Genomic DNA, 23,937 nt, shown 5'->3' with positions numbered 1-23,937 from the left:
CACTGGACTCCTTTGTCTTTTGTGGGAAAAGGGACTGATTAGCAGCTGTGCATCTAGGGGAATGTGGCCCTTATCTAGGAGGCAGAAGGAAACTGGGTTACAGGCTAGTCCACCAAGGCAAATCAGGCCTGCCCCTTTAAGGTCCTGTCCCTCCCCGCCCCCTCCCTGCAGGTGACCCTTGCTCGCCTGCCTGCACAGAAGGCTGGGTTCCCCCTTCCTCTGGGTGTGCCTTCTGCCTCCTGCTGCCAGGTAATACCAATCCCGACCCCCTCTTCCCAATCAGACTTCATTCCTCTGATTTTAAGCCAGCTCAGGCATCTGAGGGTTACCCGGGTACTTGGCATCGCTGCACCCCTCGCCACTCCTCAGGGCTTCCCCTTTCTGGGTCAGGGCGCTGGCTCCTCTCCTTGCTAAGGTGAGAAACTGCTAGGACAGTGTTTTGCCCTCATGCGTCTGGGGTTACCACTAAATCTACCATGCCCCAACCCTCACCCCTGCTCCTGGGCCTTAGGGATGCCTAGCTCCAACTTTTCTAGGGAACTTGGGGCTGGAGATGTAGTTTAATGCCAGATGTTAGGGAGGTAATAACAGGAGTCCACCTATATGCAAGCAAAGCCTAAAATGGTGCCAACTGTGATGCACGCAGTGTGAATTACTTAGGGGATGACACCCCCACTGGACCTAGGTTCTTAACCATGTGGCTTTTCCAGAGGCAGAAGGGAGCACCCCCTCACACTCAGGGGCCCAGCAGACTGGCCTTTGACCCTCACCGCAGAGCCCAGTGAACCATTAACTCCTCTCCACATGAACCTCCCCACACTGGCCTTACTCCAACCTCACCTAGAGGCAGGTGGGCTGGAGAGGGGACCTGTTCCAGCCAGCTTGGCCTCTGTATGACGTGGCCTCCGCTCCAGCTGGACATCTGGGTGGAAGGAGGCTGCTCCTAGGGTTCCTCTCCCTGACTCAGGAGCCTCTTAGACCCACAAGGCCTGAGGTGACAGCTGTCTTTGTGTGAGGGGGTAGGGTGAGACCCTGGGACCTGGAAGGGACTGGAAGGGTGGAGTTTAAGAACCTGGGTGCATGTGGAGTTGCTGTGGGGAGAGCTCTGGGTCAGGGAGTTAGTCCAGGAGCTGGCAATGAGCCTACTTTAGAAGGAGGCAATGCAGAGGGAAGACAGAGAACAGGGACCAGTTACTGCTACTGCTGCTGGACTCAGGCTGGGTCAGGAGCAAGGGTCTCCACCCCGCCCCCTTGTTTTTCCAGATCACGGTCCTTAGGATGTGCCGGAACGAATAGACACCGAAACTGGAGCTTCCAGTCCCTTCCACCTGACCCTGGGGTGATGGGGCCCCTCGTGAGCCACCTGCTGTCTGGTCTGTGTGTCGGGATGCTCCTGGGCTGGGTAGGGGGCTCCATCCCTAATCTGGGCCCGGCGGAACAGGAGCAGAACCACTACCTTACCCAATTGTTTGGCCTATATGGAGAGAATGGGACGCTAACCGCAGGGGGCCTGGGCCGCCTTCTCCACAGTCTGGGGCTAGGCCGAGTACAGGGGCTTCACCTGGGACACCATGGGCCTCCCAGTCGTGTGCTACACCCAGCTGCAGACAATGCCACACACAGGTATGACCTCCTCCATCCTCAAATACCACAGCCCCCAACTTCCCAATGCTTACCTTGGGTCTCCAGTCCCAGCCTCCTAAAAGGAGATCCCTGGAATGACATTCTCCAGAATTCATCTGCCCTGGATCTCTTCAAGGCCCATCTTGCCTCCTCCTAATTCCCCTCCCTCTCCCAGCATGCAGTGATCCTGAGCTGTCCACCTTTGTCTTCTTGCACTCCTGGAGCCCTCTAGAACCAGAACAGGACTGTTCTCAGCCATCCCCCTCCGCATAGGGACCTGGGAATACCTGGCTCAGCAGATCTGACGGCTCTCCTTTCCCTTCTAGGCCCCAGGACCCTGAGCTGAGTGTAGATGTCTGGGCTGGGATGCCCCTGGGCCCCTCGGAGTGGGGTGACCTGGAAGAGTCCCAGAATCCCCACCAAGCCCCCGGACCAGCCTCCTCGGGCCTGGACCTCTTTCATAGGCTGCTACTGTTGGACCACTCATTGGCTGATCACCTGAATGAGGATGTGAGTGGAAGGCCCTAGACAGGGGAAGGGCCCAGGGATTAGATGGCTCACAACAGGTGAGCCCACACCCCAACAGCCCGGTTTAGAGAACAGCCTTGGCAAGTGAGAGGATCCAGAGAGGCAGCCCAGGGAAGGAGGTAGGGATGGTTGGCTGGAGACCTGCAGGGAGTGAATGGCTCTCTGCATCCAAAAGGATGGGGAACTTATTCCACAAACATCAAAGGGCAGACAAGGCTGCCTGGCTCAGGCTCAATGAATACCTGTTGGGGTCATGGAGAGGCAGGCTGGATGGCACTGCGGATTCCTCTCCCTTCTCAGAGTCTGACTACGAAGACCATAGTGGCCCAACAGGCTCCTTGACCACATTGACAAAGTGATAAAGGAACAGGGAGCACGGGAAGGATGGCAGCAGCGCTCGCTGACCCACAATCTGCATTGGCTTCAGAGGTCACCAATAATGAACCCACAAGGAGTCCAAGTTACTCCTGCCTCCAGCTCCTACTGTACCTGCCAGTTGCAGTGACAGTGAAGGGGACCCTGGAGAGCCCCAGGGGTGCCTGCAGTGGAAGGATGGACTTGGAATAACTGAGTTGTGTCCCGGGGATTCCCAATGCATGACCCTACACTCAACTCCCCTAGTGTCTTAATGGCTCCCAGCTGCTGGTCAACTTTGGCCTGAGCCCAGCTGCTGCTCTGACTCCTCGTCAGTTCGCCTTGCTGTGCCCAGCTCTGTTGTATCAGATTGACAGCCGCGTCTGCATCCAAGCCCCAACCCCAGCCCCCTCGGTGGACCTACTATCTGGTCAGTGGGTGAGGAGGTGTGGGTTGTACCCTGAGGCTTGTTAGGGAATGGGTCTCCTCAAAGTACATCCCTGCCCCCACCTGGCCTCTGGGGGGGTTCCCCTCCCTACAATCCTGGCCTAACTCAGGCCCTGATTTTTCCAGCCCTGCTTCATAGTGCCCTGGCAGTCCTGCTGCTCAGCCTTCCTGCTCCCCTCTCCCTGCTGCTGCTGCGGCTCCTGGGACCTCGTCTCTTGCGACCCCTGCTCGGCTTCCTGGGGGCCCTGGCCGTGGGCACTCTTTGTGGGGATGCATTGCTTCACCTGTTGCCACATGTACGTGAGGACCCTCCCTGTGATCCTTGCCTCCAGGGGCAGCTGACCTCCACGGATCCACGGAATTCCCAGCCATGGGACTGCGCTTCCCCTCCCCCTTTCTGTTACTCCTGGTCCCACTCGCCAGCTCTAGGCTTGGATCAGAGATGGCTGCTTTACAGCAGGCAGGGTGGAAGACTTGCCACCTCCCATGTGGATTGGCGGAGTGGTGGGAGGGGACAGGGTGGTGCTGAGGACAGGGGCTTCTCTGATTTCCTCTCTGTCAGGCACAAGAAGGGTTGCACGCAGGACCTGGTGGGCGACCAGAGGAGGATCCAGGTCCAGGGCTGTTGGTGCTGGGAGGCCTCCTCCTGCTGTTCGTGCTGGAGAACATGCTAGGGATCTTACGACGCAGAGGACTCAAGACAGTGAGTGACACCCCTTCCTCCTCCTGCTGCTACTGCAGAGACCAGGATCCTGGCAAGGAACTGGCAGGACAACAGGCCAGCAGGTGCTCCTGGCTCTCTGATGCTTGTGTGATTGTGCAGCACCAAACAGGGCAGCCAGGGACTCTATCCCAGACTTAAGACTTCCAGCCCAGTGGCCTCCTCCCTCAATTTCAAGTCAACAAGAAACAGAGTTGCCCAGCTGAGCAGAGGGTAGAGGTCCAGCTACCCCCCTGGTGGTCGCTTGGCCTTGGCCACCAGGAGGGTTACTGTCCTATTGCAGAGATGCTGCAGGCAGAAACGAAGGGATTTTGACGCACCGCCCCTGGACCCAGAGGATGGCTGTGGGAGGGCCCTTCAGCCGCTACAGGCAGCTCCAGGTGACTAGTGCATGGAACAAGGGGTCAACTCCCAGCTTGCAGCTCTTCTGGTATAGCCACCAACATCTGTCCCCATCTTTCCTCCTGCAGAGCCAGGGGTTCAGGACCAGAGGGAGTGGGACAAGCAGCCTTCACCAGCCCCAGCCCCTACTGGACACCAAGGCCACAGTCACGGATGCCAGGGTGGCACTGGTGCCAGCATCACATGGATGGTTCTTTTGGGAGATGGCCTGCATAACCTCACAGATGGGCTGGCCATAGGTGCGAGAGGAGGGGCAGTGGGAGGCTGGGGCTCCCTGGCTGCCTACAAGCTGGGGCCAGTGAAGGGCAGCCAAGAAGAGCACAACGGGAAGCCTGGGGTGGGTGTGCGAACACCTGTCCTGGGGAGGCTTCTTCTTACCTGCTCCCCATCCCAGGAGCTGCCTTCTCTGCCAGTTTCTCCAGCGGTCTCAGCACCACCCTTGCAGTCTTCTGCCATGAGCTGCCCCATGAACTGGGTAGGAACAGCACAAAGCAGGGGGAGGCATGGGGGAGGGGACCAGAGGGGCAGTGCCTGCAGGCTCATCCCCTCCCCTTGTTTGCTTTCTTTCACAGGTGACTTTGCAGTGCTGCTTCAGGCAGGGCTATCTTTTCGGCGCCTGCTGTTGCTGAGCCTCGTTTCTGGAGCCCTGGGCCTAGGGGGTGCAGCCCTGGGTGTGGGGCTCAGTGTGGGCCCCATGCCCCTCACTCCCTGGGTGTTTGGAGTCACAGCTGGGGTCTTCCTCTATGTGGCACTGGTAGACATGGTGAGAGGGGTGGGGTAGGGCAGAGAACCAGAGAAGCAGGGAGGTGGTGTGTGTGTAGTAGAGGGAATACTGAGTCCCTCACCTTGGGTGGGGGTGACCACAAGGGCAGGGTGTTGACCATAAACCCCTAAGAGAAGCAAGGGGCGGGAGCTGCTGAAGCTGGCCACCCACTTCTAGTGTTGAGAGGTCCCAGACAAGGCTGGAAGCATGACTGTCTTCTTTCCTTCCAGCTCCCGGCCCTGCTGCGTCCTCCTGAGCCCCTTCCCACACCCCACGTGCTGCTGCAGGGGCTGGGGCTGCTGCTGGGGGGCGGCCTCATGCTCACTATAACCCTGCTGGAGGAGCACCTGTTGCCCCTGGTCTCTGACGACTGATGGGGCAGCGGGGAGGGGTCCAGGGCGCCCCTCTTCCCACCACTGCCCAGCTATATGAATGGAGGCGGGACACAGGGCCAGTAGGAGCAATAGGATTTTAATAAACAGAACCCATCCCAAAGCCATGACTACGACAGTTGTACTTGCACCAAAACAGCATAGAAAACCAGGTTGCAGTGGGAGGGTTCAAAGCAGGCTTGGGGGAAGGACATGAATAGGGGGCCTGGAGGGTGCAGGGTACATCAATCTGCGGGGAGAGCATTGTGCTTTAGCCCAGGGAGGAGGGGGAAAGGGGAGGAGCAAATGCACCAAGGTCCCCACTTGTTCCTGCTGTCCTCAGCACCCTGGGGCTGCAGGCATCTCAGCAGACCAGCCCTTTATTGCTGCCCACCAGCATGAAACACCCCGCCCCCTCCAACCCCAACACTAGCACCACAGGTGGATCCAGGGCAAGGCAAGGGCAGGGATGGGAACATTGCTTTAGAATAAGATTCACTAGAATCCAGTGAATTGTGCTCAGTTCTCTTTACTTCCTACAACCGAGTACATGGGTCACAGGGTGGAGGGTGCAACAGGACATGGGCATGCCCTCTGAGCCCCCCAGCACACACCTGCACACAGGATGGTGGTATCTGCAGCATCACAGGCATGCAGGGCACGGGGAAGGGGAGGGTCACACACACATAAATGCCCACAGCGGGTACCAGACAGAGAATGCCCCTGAATATGCACAGCTGTACACGGGGACCCCTCACATCCCCTCCCCCCACCCCGCCCCACCAACCCTCTCCCCTGTCTTGCCATTCCCCAGGCAGGGGAACTGTATTGCTTTGAGAGAGCCACCCTGGGGGCTGCTCTGCCAGGCACCCCCCTTCCCACCCCACCCCCCCCAAATTTTGGCACATCTGCAAGACACACGGCAGTGAGAGTAGACATCTCCCTGCCAGGCTTCTGGAGCTTGGAGCCGGGGAAGGGAGCAGGAGACTTCATCCTCCATCTTTCCTATAGCCCTTCCCAAACTCCTGCCAAACCCACTGCAGCCGGAACCCATCCCACCCCCCAACACACACATACAAAGCTGAGTTATCCAAGAATACAAGGGGGAATAAGGAGATTGTCCGGGATGGGAGCGGAGGCGGCAGGGGAGGAGAAGGGGAGACTGGAAGCAGAGGACCCCCCCCCTGATGTGGGGGTAAGACTGGCACAACAGCTACTTTAGTGCAATTGGAGAGGGTGCCCAGAGTGAGGGATGGAGACGGGAGGGAAGGCTCTCCCCAATTCCCCTGGTGGCAAGTCAGACTTCCGAATGCCCCAGGGAAAGGGCCTAGCGGGAGTGAGCGAGGACCAGGGGCAGATCCTATGGCACCCACCACCCACTGCCCTCCCAAATGCAGTGACAGTGGCCCCCTCACACCTATGTGGGCAACAGCAGCCTCGGAGTCAGTACCTTCAAGTAATTTACAAGAGCAGACCTCCCACCCAGCTTCCTCCCATCTCTGCATTTGGTCGCTTCTCTAGGGGTTGGGTCGGGAGGAGGGGGATCCCCACATCAGGCCCGTTCCTTTCCACCTCCCTCTTCCCAGACCACTGGGCTTGGTCCTCAGATTCCTTACCTCCGTCCTTGTCCAACTGGGATCAAGGCCACGGAAGGCTGGAGCCACCACAGTTAGAGGGGAAGGGGCTGCTTTGCTCCTGTCCCTCCTTCTAAAAAGGTAGGGTTTCAAACTAGGCGAGACTGGGGTTCCCATACCGGCCGGCCCCCAGGGAACAGGGTTTCCGGGCTAGGGTCTGTAAGGCTATTTTCCTTTGCGGCTGGAAGGGAAGGTGGGAGTGAACACTGGGTTATGGGGAAAGGGTGGAGATGGCAGAGGGAAAGGGGAAAGAGGCCCCTGGGCTGGAGTCCATTCACTGGAGCCATGTGGAAGAAGCAGCACTCCGTGAGCCACATACAGAGTGCACCTACTCCCACCCCTGCCAGCCTGGTCCCAGCCCCGGCTCTCCAGACTCTGGAAGAGGTTTGTAGGGGAGGGTACAGCTATAGAACCGTTCACTCTGGCCTTACCCACCCACCCCTAGCCTCTTCTCCCTTCCAGTGGGGTGGGAAGAGAAAGGAAGGAGGTGCTCGGTGGGCGACAGCGGTGGAAACAGTATTGAGTTTTCCTTTGGTTACATATTGAAGGCAAAGGTGAGCTGGACTTACAGTCAAGACCAACAGGGGTGAGGGAGAGGGGTGGGGCTGGGGCTGGGGAGGGCGGGAGGCCTCCCTAAGCCCCTCCACTCCCAGGAACACAAGTCTAGGGGAGTAGTGGGGTGGTAGTCCCTCTGTCTCAACTTTCCCACCCCCCACAGCACCAAACAAAGGAGAAGCCCATCCCCTGGGTCGCCCTCACCCGCCCTGGGCTGTACATTCAGTGGTTTTCAGCAGTCCTATGGCTCAGCGGGCCACGGGGCGGGGAGGTGGCCCATCAGTCTCAGCTAGACAGTGGCAGTGACCTGGGTCTGCTGGTCCCTCCGGGGACCCACAGTTTGTGCCTTTTTTTTTTTTAATCTGAAGGATAGTACACAACCTAACCCTAGCAAAGCCACCGCCCAAGCAGGGACATTACCCCCAAAACGTCAGAAACTGAAAAAACTGGCTCTTTCCATCTCACCCTCAGGTATGCACGCCTCATTTCTCGTCTCCTCTCTAGCCCTCTTGCTTGGTCTCCTTTTCAGGGACCTGGGGCTGTCCCCAAGGTCCTCACCTCAAACAGGCCTTTCCACAAAAGTGCTTATTACTTGAAGCAAGTGCTTTAGAGCTGCGGGGGAGGGGGCAGAGGGAGGACCAAAGGAAGGAGCGGACCTCCCCTCCCCCTGCAGATTGGGGGGCATTCAGCCTGTTTCGCTTCTCCACACCCGTTTAAGTCAGAGATTAAAAAAAACAAAAACAAAAAAACCCTTAACATTTAAAAATAAATATGCAGTGGCCATGAAAATGGTCAAAAAATGCTTCAAAACACACTAGGGGCAGAGCCTGGGGTGGGGGGGCGGGATTTCCTTTGGCATAAGGAGAGGAGGCCGCTCTCCGCCCCCAGGCCTCCTCAGTCACATGAGGAGGGCCCAAGGGTGCTCCTCAACCTGGCCTCCCCCAGCACGGCCAACCCAGTGCTGAAGAGGAGGTGGGGAACATAGAGCCCCTGAAATCTCACCTAGCATACAAGGGAGCTCCCGACAAGTGCTCCAATTTTTCCTGTTGTCGCCAAGCAGTGACAAAGGAGAACACGACTGCCACCCAGGAATCTTGGCCAGGAGGACCCATCTCCCACCCACCTCGCTCCCCCTACCACCTAGTTCCCAGCACCAAAATGAGGAAGGGTTGGAATGGGAAGATGTGAGGAGAGAGATTCCAAGTTGGAGGGGGAGGGAAGGTGGGGAGGGCAAGCTTTGCAGAACCAGCAGGGTGGGGATGGGGGCTGCAGCCCTTAAGAGAGGTCACATTGATTGTCGTAGAGGGGGATGGTCAGGGAGTGAAGGGGGCGGGGAGGGCAAGAGGGGCATTGCAAGGCCCTTTGGCTTTGAAAACAAAAATAAAAACTAAAAGCTGCACAATCCTTCTCACCAATAATGGTCAATTCGAAACCTTGAAATGGTTTAGGAACTGAGAGATGGGGAAGTAAGACACAGATATGGGGGCTAAACAGGGACCACGAGAAAACTCAGGATTTGGACAAATACCCCAAGCTTCAGGAACCAGCATGAGGTGAGGTTAAGGGCATCTGCTGGGCAGGAAGGGAGGGAGGAAAAGGGGAAGGGATCTCTGGATGCCCATCCCCTCTCCCTACTCCAGCCTACCTGGCAAGGATGGCAAGACATTCAGGGGACACAACTGAAAAATGGCTAAGATTGAAATCAAGCAATCCAGGGTTGGGGGAGGGGCAGGAGGCCACGGGACCCCAGAGTGGGGTTCAGGGGAGCCCTGCACTGTGTAAACAAAACCTGTCCAGTTCTCAGGGGCCAATACTGACGGCAGCCAAACCCAGGCCGGGCTCACGGTGGGGCGGGGCGTGAACTCTATTCAAGTTCTGTGTCTTGGTCCCTGGCTGAGGTATTGAGTGTGAGGAAGGGAACGCTGGGCGATGGGAGTGGGGCCAGCTGTCCAGGCGACTTGACTAGGAAATGGGTGGACAGGGCGTCAGAAGGGACCAGGGCCAAATTCAATGCTACATTTAGAGAAAAAAACCGCCCCCTCCTCACTCCAGCCCAGTTTGGCTTTTTGGGGTGTGCCTTTCAGGGCTCTTTATCAACAAAGCCCCTCCCCGCCCCAGCTCAACCCCAGTTCTCCCCACTCCTGGGAAGGCAGGGACCTAGCCTCAACATCTCTTTGCTGCCGCCCCGCCGCACTGCATCCTCCCACTAGAGGAAGCAGCCTGGGTCCCTGGTCAGCCTTGCTCCTCCCACCATCTTTGGCTTCAGATCGGGAGTGACTGGGGGCGGTGGGAACTCTTGGACGTAACGGAAGGTGGAGGCAGACGGGGTGGGGATGGGGGCACGCATGGGGGAACTCTGGGATTGGGGCACAGGAGAGAGAACACGATCCCTCCCTGGACACATGCAAACACATGCCTGAAACGGATAAGGACATCCTAGGGCTGTGGTGATTTTGAAATGGGCAGGGAATTAATTTGTTTCTTCCCCTAAAGGACAAAATGCTTACTTAAAAATTCATGACAAGTCTCAAAGTCTGGGGAGAGGAGAGCCAGGGAGGGGAGGGCCACAGGCTCTGCTCTCCCAAAAGAAGTAAAAAAGAAAAGCAAGGTTAAAGTGCGTGGTCAGGGGGCCAGGCCAGGAGTGGGGAGGGGGTGGGGCAGGCTGTGGGGGCAGAACCAGCCCTTGATTTGCATATGAGGAGCCAGGGGGAAGAGTGCGGGATTGGGGCCCAGGTACAGTAGTTGCTGCTTCAAGTGTTTTGCATTTGAACTTCAGGGGCGATAGGTACAGAGGTGGGGAAAAAGCTCCAGGCCCCAGTGCTAAATATCCTCCCCCCTCATTCTCTAGCTGCCCCTGAAGGGGGAGAGGACACCCCCAGAGTGCTCACACAGTACCAGAAATTAAGGCTTCTCACTGCTGCGGGAATGGAGGGGCCAGCCGAGCAGGGAGGCAGTGATGGGAATGGAAGTGGGGGGGAAGGGAATTTGCCTGGCAGTGAGGGGTGGGGAGGGGGGCACAGTGGGGAGAGGCTGAGGAAAGAATGGGAGCAGCTGGCAGCAGAAAGAGGGAGCTGAGAGGTGGCATCAGAGAGGGGGAAGCCAGGCATTTAGCAATCATTTGGGGACACTTGGCGGAGGGGTCACCTGGGGGTACCAAGGGCCTGGGGTGCTCCCTATATGCCCCAGGTCCCTGCCAGGCTAGATGGTGCGGCAAAGGGGTGAGCGGCTGCTCCCCAGCGCTTGCTGTCCCCCTCCGCCACCCTCCGCCCCCCTCTGCCCAGTCGTGTTCTCCTTTAAAGTGCCCTAAATGTTTAGACTTTTTCTAAATAAATAGAATAAGGTATCAAGCCACCGGCAGGGAGAGGGGTACTGAATGGGGCTACTCCGAGTAGCAGCCATCTAGGCCGATGGCGCCATGCCGCTCCTGGCTATAGGGGCACGAGGCCCCGTGGGGCAGGGCGCCGCAGCCACCCACCGTCTTGGCAGCCGCGATGCTGCAGTTCTTGAGCAGACTGAAACTGAAAGGGCTGACGGCGTCCTTGGGTGGGAAAGGCTTCATGGTGGAAAGGATCAAGGCCAGGCAATCGGCCACATCTTTGTTGGGAGCGCAGGCCAGTGCTGGGGTGTGACCTGTGGAACCACACCGGGAGCAGCTTAGGCCCAGAGACCTATATGTTGGGGTTCCTGTCTGCCCCTCCCAGACAGTCAAGTATCCACCAGCAGGGTCACAAGTCAAGGATGACTAGGAACCCAGAAGCCTGACAGGCAGGTTCTCAAAGTGCAGCCTAGAGGGTGCAGCTGCGGGGACAGAAGCCTGATGTGTGTGCGGTAGAGGGATCTTTCTGACCTTGCTGGCGCCATTTAGTTCCACTTCATTACCCTCCCCTCTGAGACTCCAGGGTATCAATGTTGGGGTCCCTGCTTGACAAAGTCCAATAGGGAAGAGAATCTCATTTACAGCAAGGTTGAGAAGCCACCCCCTGAAGGCTGGCCTTGGTCTCAAGCCCAAAAGAGGTGAAGATTCCAGCCTCCATCTACCTTCTTCATCCACGGCCAGCACTGTGGCCCCACGACTCAGCAGGGCCTGCACCACAGAGGCTAGACCGTTGCGGGCAGCAATGTGGAGTGGCCTGGGTAGAGGGAAAGGGAAGAAGGACTGTGAAGCCAGCAGGAGGCCAGAGAGGCAAGGGCTCTGGGCAGGCACTGTGAGCTTCAGAGAGCCCCAAGCCCGCTCTTTTTTCACCAACCCGCTTCCCCCAAACAGGAGCCCCCTGCCCCGCGCACTCACATCTGCAGCGCACTGTTGGTAGCATTGATAAGGCCAAGGTCTTGGGTTTCTGCCAGGATCATGAGGGCGCACTTCTCATGGCCCTGCAGGAAGGGATATTGGGCACTTGTGAAGGAAGTGGGAACTGGGGAGGGACAGCAGGTGTCCCTTAAGTAAGTTTGCCTTTGGTTCCAACCTGCTCTGCAGTCAGCGAGGTCACGGTTGGCATGTGAGCCAGCACTGCGCCCCCCTCAGGCAGTACCTTGCTACAAGCCAAGTGGAGGGCAGTGTTCTTATTCTCATCCAACACAGTGAGGTCCGCCTTCCCTCGATACAGCAGAAATTCTGGAAGAGAAAGGCCACTGAGGAAGTGACACCTCTCCCCTCCTTCCTGTGTGCATCCATGGTGGCACCCTGCTCCCAGCCTCAGTCAACATGCCAGGGGCCCCTGCCTCCCTTGCCCAAGGGACCGACCCCTACACACCCACAGCAGCGGTCTGCCCGTTCTCGGCCGCTGTCATAAGTGCCGTGCGGCCACTGTGGTCAGTGGCGTTCACCTCGGCCTGGTGCTGCAGCAGCATCCGGAGCCCAGAGACGTTGTCTGCGAAGGCAGCGGCGTGAAGGGGGGTCCTGTGGGTAGACAGGGCAGGGTGAAGCGGGGGACACCCTTGGTCCTGAGCACACAGGAAGCCCGGGGCGGTCCCTCACTCACCGTCCTTTGGCATCTCGGCTGTTCACAATCTTGGCACCCAGAGCTCCCAGCAGCATCTCTGTGGTGCTGTCCTGGTTATTAATTCTGGGGAAGAGCAAGTGGAGGATATCAGGAAGGGCAGGGCAAGCGGACTTCCTGTCTGACCACACGGCATAGCCCCCAGAGACAGAGGAGGTGGGGGCTGACCCTGCAGAAGGACTTACACTGCACAGTGCAAAGGAGTGAAGGGGTTTCCTTCCAGGTACGAAAATGGGCTGTGTTCAAGTAGCAACTCCAGACAATCTTCATGTCCTGGGGACAAGGACCAAAGGGCAGTGACAGGAACAGACAAGATCCCTCCACCAGGCCTATGGCAACCCAGGTCCCCAACCCCACATGCATATCCTGGAGCATGCAGTACCAGTGTAGGAGGCCCAGTGCATGGGCGAGTAGCCACTGTAGTCTACCCCAGCATCCAGGGGGTCTGTGGAAAGAGCAGCCTGCAGCAGGGTCCGCAGAACTGCTGTGTGGCCACAGGCTGAGGCCAGGTGAATGGGCGTGCGGCCCTTAAAGTCTCGGCAGAGCACAAATGCATCGTGGTCCAGCAGGGCAGCCAGGCAGTCCTCACAGCCAGTCACTGCCTGTGGGTGACAAGGGGGTGAGTGGCAGTGAGCAGGCGGCTGCTTGAGCTGTCCCAGGAGTAGCAACCACCTCCAGAGCTCCAATCCCTGATGCTCAACAAGGATTCCAGGGTTCCAGATTCCAACACCTGCTTCCCTGCCTCCCTGGGCCAACCATCACGATGGCCAGATTTTGCTTTGGAACTCCAGGGTGAGAGAACAACCAGGGAACAAAGAAAGGACTGAGGGGGTAAGAATCCTGTTGGGGAGGAGACTGCTTTTGTCACGAGAAGGACCTGGGTGATGGTGTCACTGTCTGAGGGGACAGGGCTGGCAAGGCATCATGGGCACTGTCTGGGTGGCAGGCATGTGCTTGGACATGATGACAGAGCAGGGCAGTCAGGTGGCAAGCACAGTTAAAGCCTGATAGGACTCTGGGTGTGAAATCCCAGCCGACCTCCTGAGCAGTCCGGGGCCCTGCTATGAATGGGTACTGACCGCCCACAAAAAGGCCTGTCTGGGAGTGACCTGCTGCAAGCACTCACCCCACGGTGGAGGGCAGTGCGGCCCCGGAGGTCAGCAGCGTCAGCTGTGGATCCTTTCTCTAGCAGCAGATGTACACAGTCCACGTGGCCATTCATGATGGCCAGCATCAGTGGGGTTCTACAGAGGGCGTAGGAGAAAGGAGTGATGGTCCAATGTGGGTAGAAACACCCTCATCCCAGCCCCAGTCAATACTCACTGTCCATAGGCATCCATGACATCTGTGATGTCAGCTCGTTCCCCACTGTCGATCAGTAAGTGCAGGGAGTCAGTGTGGCCAGAGGCAGCTGGGAGGATAGAGGTAGAGGGATGCCAAGAATCAGAGTCAGGAGGAGGGAGCAAGGCCAGCTCAAGCCTCAAGGAATGCAGGGTCAAGGTTACAGGAAGACCTGGGGCAGGCAGGTGGAGGAGGGAGTTCGGCAGATGGGAAGCCTCAAATTAGGATTCATGGTTCCATCCTCCTCCCTCCCCCACTCCCAGGCCTCATCCTGCCCAGGAGGGTTCGGGGGTGGCAAGGGAAGGACAAGGCAAGCGAGGGCACTCACCAGCAGCGTGCAGGGGCGTCCATTTGCGCTTGCGCTCCTTGATGAGGGCAGAGGCACCGTGGGCCGTGAGGACCTCCACACACTCAGTGGAGCCTCGCTCCGTGGCCAGGAAGAGCGCGGTCCGGCCTTTGTGGTCCCTTACGTCCAGATTCACCAGCGTCTCGGCCAGCGTTTTTAGGGCTTCACAGTGACCGTTATAGGCCTGGGGGCATACAGGCAAGCCACAGAGAGCTCATGATGTGCATCTGGCCCCACTCTGCTTTGGGGGCCCAAGGAGGTGCTCTGGGCATCAGCCCTCTGAAGCTCTCCAGGTCTCTCCCCTGCACCACGCCCATCCCCGCAAGATGGCAGCAATCAGGCTCAGGTCACAGTGACTGGTGCCTTTGTGGAGGCCTGAGAACAAGGTAGGGGTAAGGAAGGCAAGAGAAGACGAGGGACTCACAGCTAAGTGCAAAGGGCTGACTGGAATGGTGCTCTCCACATCCTCCAGGCAGTTAAAGGATATTTCTAAGAGCTGCAATGGAGAAGAAAGAGGGTGCTGGGATTTGGGATCTCCAAGGTGTAGTCCCTCACCTCTCTCCACCTCCAACTCAGTCATCTGTTATTATCCCGGATCCATAGCATGCCCGTGATACAGCAACCTCTAGGTTTCAGAATTCCCACACCCAGAGGCGAACCATGTGCCTCGGCCCAGCCTCCCCCAGGCCTAGTGCTGGCACGTACCAGTTCGAGGTTCTGTCTGTTGCCGTAGGCGGCTGCATAGTGCACAGCTGTGTAGCCCTGCCTGTCCCGCAGGGAGGGGTCTGCACCATTATCCAGTAAGAACTCCAGACAGCTGTGGGGCCGGGGAGGCCTGTGAGGCACACGCCTGAGAGGGACAGAGGGGGCCTCACCAGGACCCCCAGCCATCACCTCACCTCTGCTCCCAACCCTGTCCACCCTCAGCCCAGGTCTGCACCATAGCACTCAGGCTTCACTTCCTCCTTCCTCCCCCGACTACTTTCCTGGAAAACCTGGAGTATGAGCTGCAGGATTACCCCCCTGCAGGTGACCCACGCACATGTGGTGACTGCCGCCCAAGATGCAGCCTCCTCTCAGCCCACCTGAAGCCACTCTTACCCATTTCTTTTCATTGTCGGTGATAATAATGAAGATATTTCAGAGGCAGAGAGAGACAGAGTGTTCCCCTATCTGCTGGTTCACCCTACAACAGCCAGAGTTAGACCAGGCCGAAACCAGGAGCTAGGAAAAATTCTGGGTCTCCCACATAGTTAACAGGGACCCCTGGACTTGGAGTCATCACTGCTGTCTCCCAGGGTCGGTAGACAGGAATAAAAAAAACAGAACTGGGAATCATTCATGCCCTCTGACATGGGTATCGTAACCACTGGTCCAAATAACTGCCCTTCTATTAATTTCAAATTCAGTCCTGGGGCTATCATCCACAGTGCAGTAGACTAACCCCTTGCCTGCAGGACAGGCATTGTGTAAGGTTCAAATCCCAGCTGCTCTACTTTTGATCCAGCACTCTGCTTATGGCCTAGGAAAGCAATATAGGATGGCCCAAGTGCTTGGGTGCTTGTACCCATATGGGAGACCCAGAGACATTCCTTCTCCCAGCTGAGGATCAGACCAGCTCTAACTGTTGCAGCCATCTGGGGAATGAAGCAGTGGATGGAAGATCTTCTCTATCTCTCCTTCTCTTTCTGCAACTCTGCCTTTCAAATAAAAATAAATTTTTATTTAAAAAAAAAAATCGGGTTCAGAGACATAGCCTAGCAGCCAGTAGCTAAAATTATCGCCTTACATGTGCCAGGATCCCAAATGGGTGCCATTTTGTGCCCCGGCTGCTCCACTTCCCTTCCAGCTCCCTGCTTGTGGCCTGGGAAAGCAGTAGAGAACAGCCCAAAGCCTTGGGACCCTGCACCCATGTGGGATACCCAGAAGAAGCTCCTGGCTTCGGACAGGCTTAGTTCTGGCTGTTGTGGCCACTTGGGGAGTGAATCAGTGAACTGAAACTCTTTCTCTCTCTCCTTCACTCTATCACTTCTCAGCCTTTTGGCTAAGATCAAGTGTAGTATCTCTCCTTCACTCTGTACATCTGACTTTCCAATAAAAATAGGTAAAATCTTAAAATAAAATTTCAAAAATCCCTCTTTCTCCTCTCTCCTCTGTTTATGTCAGGCTTCTCAGTTAGTTACCTCTTTCCCTGGTGCTCTCTGCACTGTTCTCATAATCTATTTGTAGCTTAACAGCAATAGTGACAGTAAAGCATTAGCACGTGGCCTGTGTCCAGCACTATTCTGAGCCTTCCATGTGTGTGTTTAAAGAAAAGCCTCATATTGATTAAGGTAAGTTTTGACTCTGGTTGAGAAAACTGAGGCACACAAGAATAACTTGCCAAAGGTCACACAGCAATTACTTGCATTTGATTATGCATTTCTTTTTTTGGGAGGGGAGGCAAAGATTTTATTTATTTATGTGTAAGTCAGAGTTAAAGAGAAATCTTCTATCTGCTTTTTTACTTCCCAGATGGCTACAACAGCTAGGTCTGGGTCAGGTCAAAGCAAGGCATTTCCTCTGGGTCTTTCTTATGGGTGGCAGTAAATATTTGGACCATATTCTGCTGCTTTTCCCAGGTCATAAGCAGGGAGCGGAACTGGAAGTGGAGCAGCTGGGACTTGAATCAGCACCTTTATGGAATGCCAGCATTTCCCTGCTATGTTACAACACTGGCACTAATTATTAACACCTTTTGTTTTTTTAAATGAAGTTTTCACTGTAGAACAGTCTTACAGTTACAGAAAAATGACTAAGATAACACCAGTGCTGTGCTGCTGTGGGCCAAGCTGCAGCCTATAATGCCAGCATTTTATCTGCGCATAAGTTCTAGCTGCTTTGTTTCTGACCCAGTTCCCTGTAAATGTGCCTGGGAAAGCAGTGGAGGATGGCCCGAGTGCTTGGGCAATGCCATCCATGTAGGAGACCTGAATGGAGTGCCAGTTTCCTGGTTTCTGCCTGGCCCAAGCCAAAGCTGTTACAACCATCTGGCAAGTGAACTGGAAGATGGAAGAGCTCTCTTTTGGTCTCTCCCTCTCTGTCACTCTACGTTTTAAATCAATAAATATGTCTTAAAAAAGAGAGAGAGAGAGAGACAGTGCCAATATGTCCTGTACCTAGCTTCCCCAATTACTAAAATACAACATGTGTGAATAAGCTCTTTTACTTCACTTTCCCAATAGACTGGCATTTTAAGGGCAGAATTTTGGGAGGTAATTCCTCTTTTCCCTTCTGTACCCAACATAGCACTTGGAACCCAGCACCTGTGGCCCAGACCAATGATCTGGCTGAGGAAGACAGCCTGAGGCCTCGCACTTCTGGCCTTCCTCAGCCTGGGCTCAACACAGCTGCATCAGCACCTGCGGTCTACCCAGGCTGGGGCAGGTGTGGAGAGTGCATCCCGAGGGGTCTACCCTGCTACTCACAAGAAGGCCTCTTTCCTGCGGGACTCCTTCAGGGGCTCATCCTCCTCAGCATCGTGGCTGGAAGTGGTGTGGGCTTCCGCTCTGGGCAACAGAAAACAAGCAAGTCAGGGGATGGCTCAGGGTGGGAAATGGGTGGAGCGGGGCCCAGACAGGAGCCTCACCTCCTGTAAGTATCGGAGGCAGCAGCATAGTGGAGGGGGGAGCAACCTTTACAGTCGGCCTCGTTGACGCCTGCCCCAGCGGTCACCAGCGTCACAGCGCACTGGTAGCTCCCATTGGCAGCTGCATAGTGCAAGGGGGTCCTGGGAACAGAGAGAAAGCGAATCAAGGTGAAAACACCAAAGCTGCTCTGACCCTTCAGTCTGACCAGCTGCCACAAGGCTCCCTCCCTCTACTCAGATGTTCCCAGCACACACATGCCCGGTCACACACCTGCCGAATTTATCTCTCCTCCTCAGGTCAGCTCCACTACTCAACAGCAAATTAAGACATTCTACATTCCTAAGAGCAAGAAGAGAGGTAAGAGCCCAAAAAGGGTTAAGGCAAGATGGAACTCGGTGGCCTCCTCTGCTTTTGTTGGGGAAATAAGGAGAAGAGCAGCTCAGATCCCCTGCCCACCCCTCCTCCTAGAGCCTGAGAGAGAAGCAGACTCACCCTCCAGAAGCAGCAGCATGAAGACAGGTGCGGCCAAGGTTGTCAGGTGTGTTGATGTCGAACCCAGCGGAGAGCACATGCTCATTGCTAAGTGAAGACACGATGCTATACAGCTGACCTGGAGGGCGGACATCAGAAGTCACATCCTAGAGCCCGGGCAGAGCGGCAGGAGGCCCCTGCTCTGCAGTGGCCCAACCTCACCCCCAGTCACCACTTGGCATGTACCTGAGGAAAGAAGCTTCCGGCAACAGTCGGAGAATCCAAAGAGAACGGCTAAGTGCAAGGGGAACATGTCATGGATGCCGCGCCTGCAAGAGATGGAGGAACTTGGTCAGTCCCTGGGTCGAGGAGGAGCTGGGTACAGGGCCCTGGTGTATGCCCTCACTCCCCACCCCTGACAGGGTGGGAGGTTCTGCATGCCTCTCTTTGGCAGATGGCTATGTTCCCCCATGTCTGAGGTGAGCGGGGATGGAGAGAGGTGAGGGCCACCTGGAAACAGGGGTCAAGGCCCGCACTCACCGGGCAGTATCCGCGCCATTGGTCATGAGAGTGCTGATGAGCAGCTCGTGTCCGTAGCGAGCAGCCACATGCAGTGGCGTGTTTCCAAACTTGTCAGCACAATCAATCTCACTGCCTGAGGGTTGGCGGGGTAGGGGATGAACACACAAAAACCCAGGCAGAAGTCAGGCTTGGGACCACTCCCACTAGCAGTTCCCTTCTGAGTGCCTAGAAGGGGTCAGGCTAAGCAGGCAGCACATATTGGTGCATGTAAGCCCCAGGAGGCTGGGCAGGGCACAGCAGGTGCCAGGGTAGGAGCTCCTAATGGGAGGACAAGGCAGAAGGTTCAAGGCAAGCAGGGCTCTCTAGGGCGGGGTTCCTGGTTGAAAGAGAGAGAGGAGGGGATTAAAGGCTGAGTCTCCCAGGCCCATACCATTCTGGATGAGGATCTGGGAGCGTGTGAAGCGGCCATGGATGGCAGCCATGTGCAGAGGACTTTTCCCTTCTTTGCTCTGTGGAAACAGCAAAGTTTCTTTGTTTTTGTTTGTTTTCAGTGCAAAGCACAGAGAATGTTTCAAAGAATGCATCTCTGTCCCAGGGACATGCTCTCTCAAGTTTCCAGCAAGGGCTGATGACCTCAGGACAGCAACCCAGACCCCCAAGCCAGGTTCCTCTCCCCATCCCTGCCATCCCTGGAGGCACCTGGTAGTTGACATCAGCCCCGTTATTGACCAGCAGTTCCAGGCAGAGGGCGCCATTGGTGGAGACTGCAGCCACATGCAGTGGCGTGAAGCCCTTGTCGTTCGGCTGGTTCACATTGGCGCCTGCATTCACCAGCTCAATGGCCACGGCATCCTGGCCCAGGTAGCAGGCGATGTGCAAAGCTGTGTTTCCAAAAGCGTTGGGCTCATCGATCTGTATTTCCAGGAGCGAGGGGAGGTGAAGCAGCGGTTTCAACACAGTGGCAGTGAGAATAGCCAACTTCCAGAAACCCAGGAATCCCAACAACAGCCCCAGTCCCATGACAAGTTTCTGACCCAAAAGACAGAGACACTATGACCATGGCAAATAGCATTCAGATCCCCATCTCATTCTCCCTGAACCACACCCCAAAACCAACACCTAGAGTCCTTAAGAACCAACCCCAACTCCCCGCCCCTGTCCCCAGCTCATGTCCTGACCTCGGCCCCCATGCGGAGCAGGTACTTCACCACTTCAACCTGGCCGCTGGCAGCGGCTGTGTGCAGCAGCCCATAGCCCTTGCGGTCCTTACAGCCCAGGTCTGCTCCTCGTGCCACCAGCAGCTTCAGGACCTCCAAATGCCCTGGGGAAAAAGAGGGCAAGGTGGATGGAGGCTATACTCTGGAGGTCCCAGGGCCCCAGAGTCCACAATCCTAGGTGCCCTCCCACCGACCTCCTGGAGAGCACCTCCCTGGATCCTCACCTAGAAAGGCAGCCCAGTGTAGAGGCTGCCGCTCCTTTTTGTCACAGACATTCAGGCTGGCTCCCTTGTTGAGGAGCAGGTTCACCGTCTACATAAAGACAAGAAATATACCTGTCAGCACTGGGCTGGGCACAGGTCTCACCTCGTGAAGTCTCCAATCCTAAGTATGACAACCTGGGGGACTCCTGGGGACTTCAGGTAGATGTGGAAGCCCCAGGGAAGAGCCAAAGAGGGCCTCTGGGTGATGGCTGGCTCTTAAACTCTGAGGAGTCTTCGCTATTTTTTACTTATTTATTCAAAATGGGGAAAAAGGGCAAGCACTCCCACCCCAGGTCACCAAACCCGAAGCCCACAGCAGTTGTAACCAGGAGCCAGAAACTCAATCCAGATCTCCCATATGCGTGCCAGGAACCCTAGTCTTTGAGCTGTCATTTCTGCCTCCCAGGACGCAGAGCAGCAAGAAGCTGGAGTTACAAGGTAAGTTCTGAACCCAGGCACTTGATTATGGAATCTGGATCCCTCAATCAGCTTCATAACTGCAAGGCCAAATGCCTACCCTTCTCCTCTTATAAGTTGTTGGAAGTGTATGATGCAAGACATGGGCTCTCTTTAGAAAAAAGCATGTATACAAACATTTCATGTGAGACTTCAGAGGGTTTATTCGCCTCTTGAAGTCCAAGAGAAAATTTCTGGTCCCAAGAAGCTGGTGCTGTGACACAGTAGATAAAATTGCCACCTGCAGTGCCAGCATCCCATGTAAACACTGGTTCAAGACCCAGCTGTGCCACTTCCCATCCAGCTTCCTGCTAATGTACCTGGAAAAGCAGTGAAGGATGGCTCAGTGCCTTGGGACCCTGCACCCACGTGGGAGACCTGAAGGAAGCTCCTGGCTCCTAGCTTCAGGCCAGTTTAGTTCTGGTCATTGTGACCATTTGGGGAGTGAACCAGTGGATGGAAGATTTCTATATCTGACTTTCAAATAAACAAGTAAATTTTAAAAACCACACATACACACACATACACACCAAATATCTAGTCAGACCATTTATTCTGTACTGAACACCTTTGTTGCTCCCTCCACCCCAGACCCAGGGATCTGGAAGCAAGGCTAGGGAAGCACGAGGCTGGCAGAGACTGCAGGGGTCCTCACCTCAAGATGTCCGCTGTGCACGGCATGGTGGAGGGCACTGCGCCCACTCCTGTCGGCCACGTTGAGACTGCTCAGCAGTGGCGCTAGTGCCTCAGCACACTTGGTGGCCCGGTTGGCAGCAGCCACATGCAGTGGGGTCTGCCACAGCTTGTCCCGGGCATTCACATCTGCCGAATGTGCCAGCAGCAGCCCCAGCACCTTCTGTTAAAGGACAGGGGAGAAGAGAGAAGAGACAGGCAGAGCAGAAGAGTAGAACAAGAGGAAGCGGAAGGAGGGACAGGTCAGCATGGCACAGGTGGCCCCATCCCCACCAGTACTAGATCATCCTGTTTCCATCACATCTATATCTAAGCTGGCCAACCTCAGAGCTTCCAATCTGCTTTACCCTGCTTAGACCACCTGTACCACTCCCTGAAAATCCTCACTTAAAATACATGTGAGAGGTTTTCAAAAAGCTCACCCAATACATGCATTATGAAAAACAAACAAAAAATACAGGGACCTCAAAACTTTTTGCTCCAAAATAAACTGTCATTTCATTCCATTTTCCCATAAACTTTTGGAAGTGCCACCGTCCACCTGCTCCCAATGAAGAAAGGGCCGCACATCCCACATCAACATTTCCGCTACAGCCAAGAATATCCTCCTGAGCCCTTCTGCAGCCCCCAGAGGTGTTTCCATTCCCTTGGTAAGCAGATACCAATTCCTCTCCTACCCACCCACCTCATTCCCACAGACCTTAACCCCCCCACCCCCGCTCCCCTGCTCATGATTGGCTCCTGTGTTGTCAACAACCACGATGGCTGAGAAGCAGGGATACGGCCGTCTTGCCCTACAACAAGGAAACCAAGTGCCCAAAGAGGGAATTGAACTTGAAGTTCTGCTTTCCCTGACGTCAGTCAGAGCCCCTTACCAGCCAGTGTCAGAGGCAGGCCAGGGAAACCAAGGTCTGGCCTCCACACTCTGCACCCTGGGTGAAACGGATGGGGGCTCCTCCAGCCTCCACCCCCCCCCCTTTGATCACGTCCATTGGCAAGGGTGGAAGAGGCAGGAGGCCCCTACCTCGTTTCGGGAGGCAGCAGCACGATGAAGAGGAGTCAGCCACAGTGTATCCTTAGCGTTGACATTAGCACCTGTGGGGACACAGGGGCCTGTTTCCATGGCAAGTGGGGAGAGACACACACTGGGGGTGTGCAGCAGCCAGGCACCAGAGATCAGTCCCTGTACAGGAACCAGGTGACTCCCTCCTCCCCTCAGCTCACCTCCTGGCTCCCCACTTTTACCTGACATCAGTAGCAACTGAAGGATGGGGACATCGCCTACGTAGGCAGCAGCATGCAGTGGGGTTCGCCTCTCTTGGTCCTGGAGGCAGAAGAGCAGAGGCTGTAGGGGGTGGGGAGGGACTATCCAGGACCCCACAGATCAAACCTCAGAGCTCCAGGTACCCTTCCCCACATTCTCCTACCATAGGGTTAGCAGCTACTGAATGCCAAAGGCAAAAGCAGGTAGAGAGGGTGGAGGCCAAGGGGTCGCCCCTACCCCACCCCCCTTCTTCCAGGAGGGATGGAAGTACTGCTGACCCGACTGGTCCTGGGCTCCCAGCCTGACCTGCTCCTCACATCCTCAGATGCAGAGCACGCTCCCACCCCCGGGGTGGAAATAGCTGCGGCCTCAGCCAAGCAGAGCCGCGGAACCGCCCCGCTGGCGGAGCCGGGATTCTGGGCTCGCCATCCTCCCTGTGCCCAACTCACCAGCACATTGATGTTCTCCTTCTGTGATAGCAGGGAACGCACTTCCTCCACATCTCGGCTAAAGATGGCCTGGACCAGGGGCGGCTGCAGAAAGAGCCGGCAATTCAGCGAGCGGGCCGGAGCCAGAGCGAAACCAAGGAGGTAGGGAAGCACCAAGCTTTGAGGGGGGCTTTCACTGGAGGGGCTCCGGTTTGAGGAGAAGGGATGTGGGTAATCCTGGACTGCAGCGGGCTCCTTCGGTGTCTCCACCAGGTCTCCAGGGCCCCCAAGGACACCCGCTTGGGTGAGGGGAGCGCGGTGTGGGGCGGGGCGGGAGCCCCGGGCTCGGGGCCCAGCCTAGGCCGCACATCCCCGGGCTCGCGTGGCGGCGGCGCCAGGCCCTGGAAGGAGGAAGCCGGGGAAAGAAAGAAGCGCTGACCTGGTCCGTGATGCTGAGGATCCCCATGGCCCGGCCCGGGCTCCGTCCGCATCGAGCTCGCAGCGGCGGTGGCGGCGGCTCCACCGGGGACACGGGGCGGCCCAGGCGGCGGCTGCGGCGGCGGCTGCGGGGAGAGCTCAGCCCCGCCTACCGGGGGGCGGGCGAGCGGGAGCCCGCAGCGCTCCCTGGCGGCGGGCCTGGGCTCGGCTTGGGGTGCCCGCGGCGCAGGCTGCCCCAGGCCGCCGTGCCCTCCGCCCCGGCTGGGCGGCCCCAGATACCCGCGCGCGGGCGTCTCCCTCGGTGGCGACGGCAGTCGCGCGGTGCTCTTCGCTTCCGGCCAGCCACTCGAGGGGGTTCTGGCCCCTAAGACCCCTCGGCAGACACCCACCCGGGCCTTGGTCCTGAGGTGCCGCCCAACCCAAGGCCCGAATGGCTGGCCGGTTCTCCCGCAGCCCCCGGTGCCTCCGCCTGAG

At 56.7% G+C, this 23,937-nt stretch overlaps 2 protein-coding genes and 1 pseudogene across 2 annotated transcripts; 2 read left to right on the top strand and 1 right to left on the bottom strand.

Moving 5' to 3' along the window:
• Positions 1-1,342: 1,342 nt before the first annotated feature.
• Positions 1,343-5,293, top strand: SLC39A5 (solute carrier family 39 member 5). The gene is made up of 10 exons (XM_040983746.1): positions 1,343-1,623; positions 1,950-2,133; positions 2,773-2,935; positions 3,079-3,248; positions 3,515-3,655; positions 3,957-4,053; positions 4,144-4,314; positions 4,470-4,550; positions 4,648-4,838; positions 5,069-5,293. The coding sequence occupies exons 1-10, from the start codon at positions 1,343-1,345 to the stop codon at positions 5,210-5,212; spliced, it is 1,623 nt and encodes a 540-aa protein (XP_040839680.1). The 3' UTR covers positions 5,213-5,293.
• On the bottom strand, positions 5,294-23,606 carry ANKRD52 (ankyrin repeat domain 52). The gene is made up of 28 exons (XM_040983732.1): positions 23,465-23,606; positions 23,047-23,130; positions 22,579-22,657; positions 22,358-22,428; positions 21,296-21,496; positions 20,146-20,233; positions 19,883-20,025; positions 19,404-19,616; positions 19,135-19,213; positions 18,723-18,837; positions 18,429-18,511; positions 18,204-18,321; positions 17,982-18,050; positions 17,711-17,851; positions 17,550-17,630; positions 14,788-14,899; positions 14,507-14,578; positions 14,065-14,266; positions 13,719-13,806; positions 13,522-13,639; positions 12,778-12,997; positions 12,581-12,668; positions 12,378-12,461; positions 12,150-12,295; positions 11,928-12,010; positions 11,687-11,769; positions 11,437-11,528; positions 5,294-11,028 (listed from the first exon to the last, which is right to left on the bottom strand). Exons 1-28 carry the CDS (start codon positions 23,489-23,491, stop codon positions 10,778-10,780), a joined length of 3,231 nt encoding a protein of 1,076 aa, XP_040839666.1. The 5' UTR covers positions 23,492-23,606; the 3' UTR covers positions 5,294-10,777.
• Positions 16,107-16,220, top strand: LOC121164185 (annotated as a pseudogene).
• Positions 23,607-23,937: the final 331 nt, after the last annotated feature.

The sequence above is a fragment of the Ochotona curzoniae genome, unplaced genomic scaffold (assembly GCF_017591425.1).
Source record: "Ochotona curzoniae isolate NIBS_2020 unplaced genomic scaffold, NIBS_Ocur_1.0 contig_1014, whole genome shotgun sequence".
Lineage (NCBI taxonomy): Eukaryota > Metazoa > Chordata > Mammalia > Lagomorpha > Ochotonidae > Ochotona > Ochotona curzoniae.
This window is presented reverse-complemented; position numbering and strand designations above follow the sequence as displayed.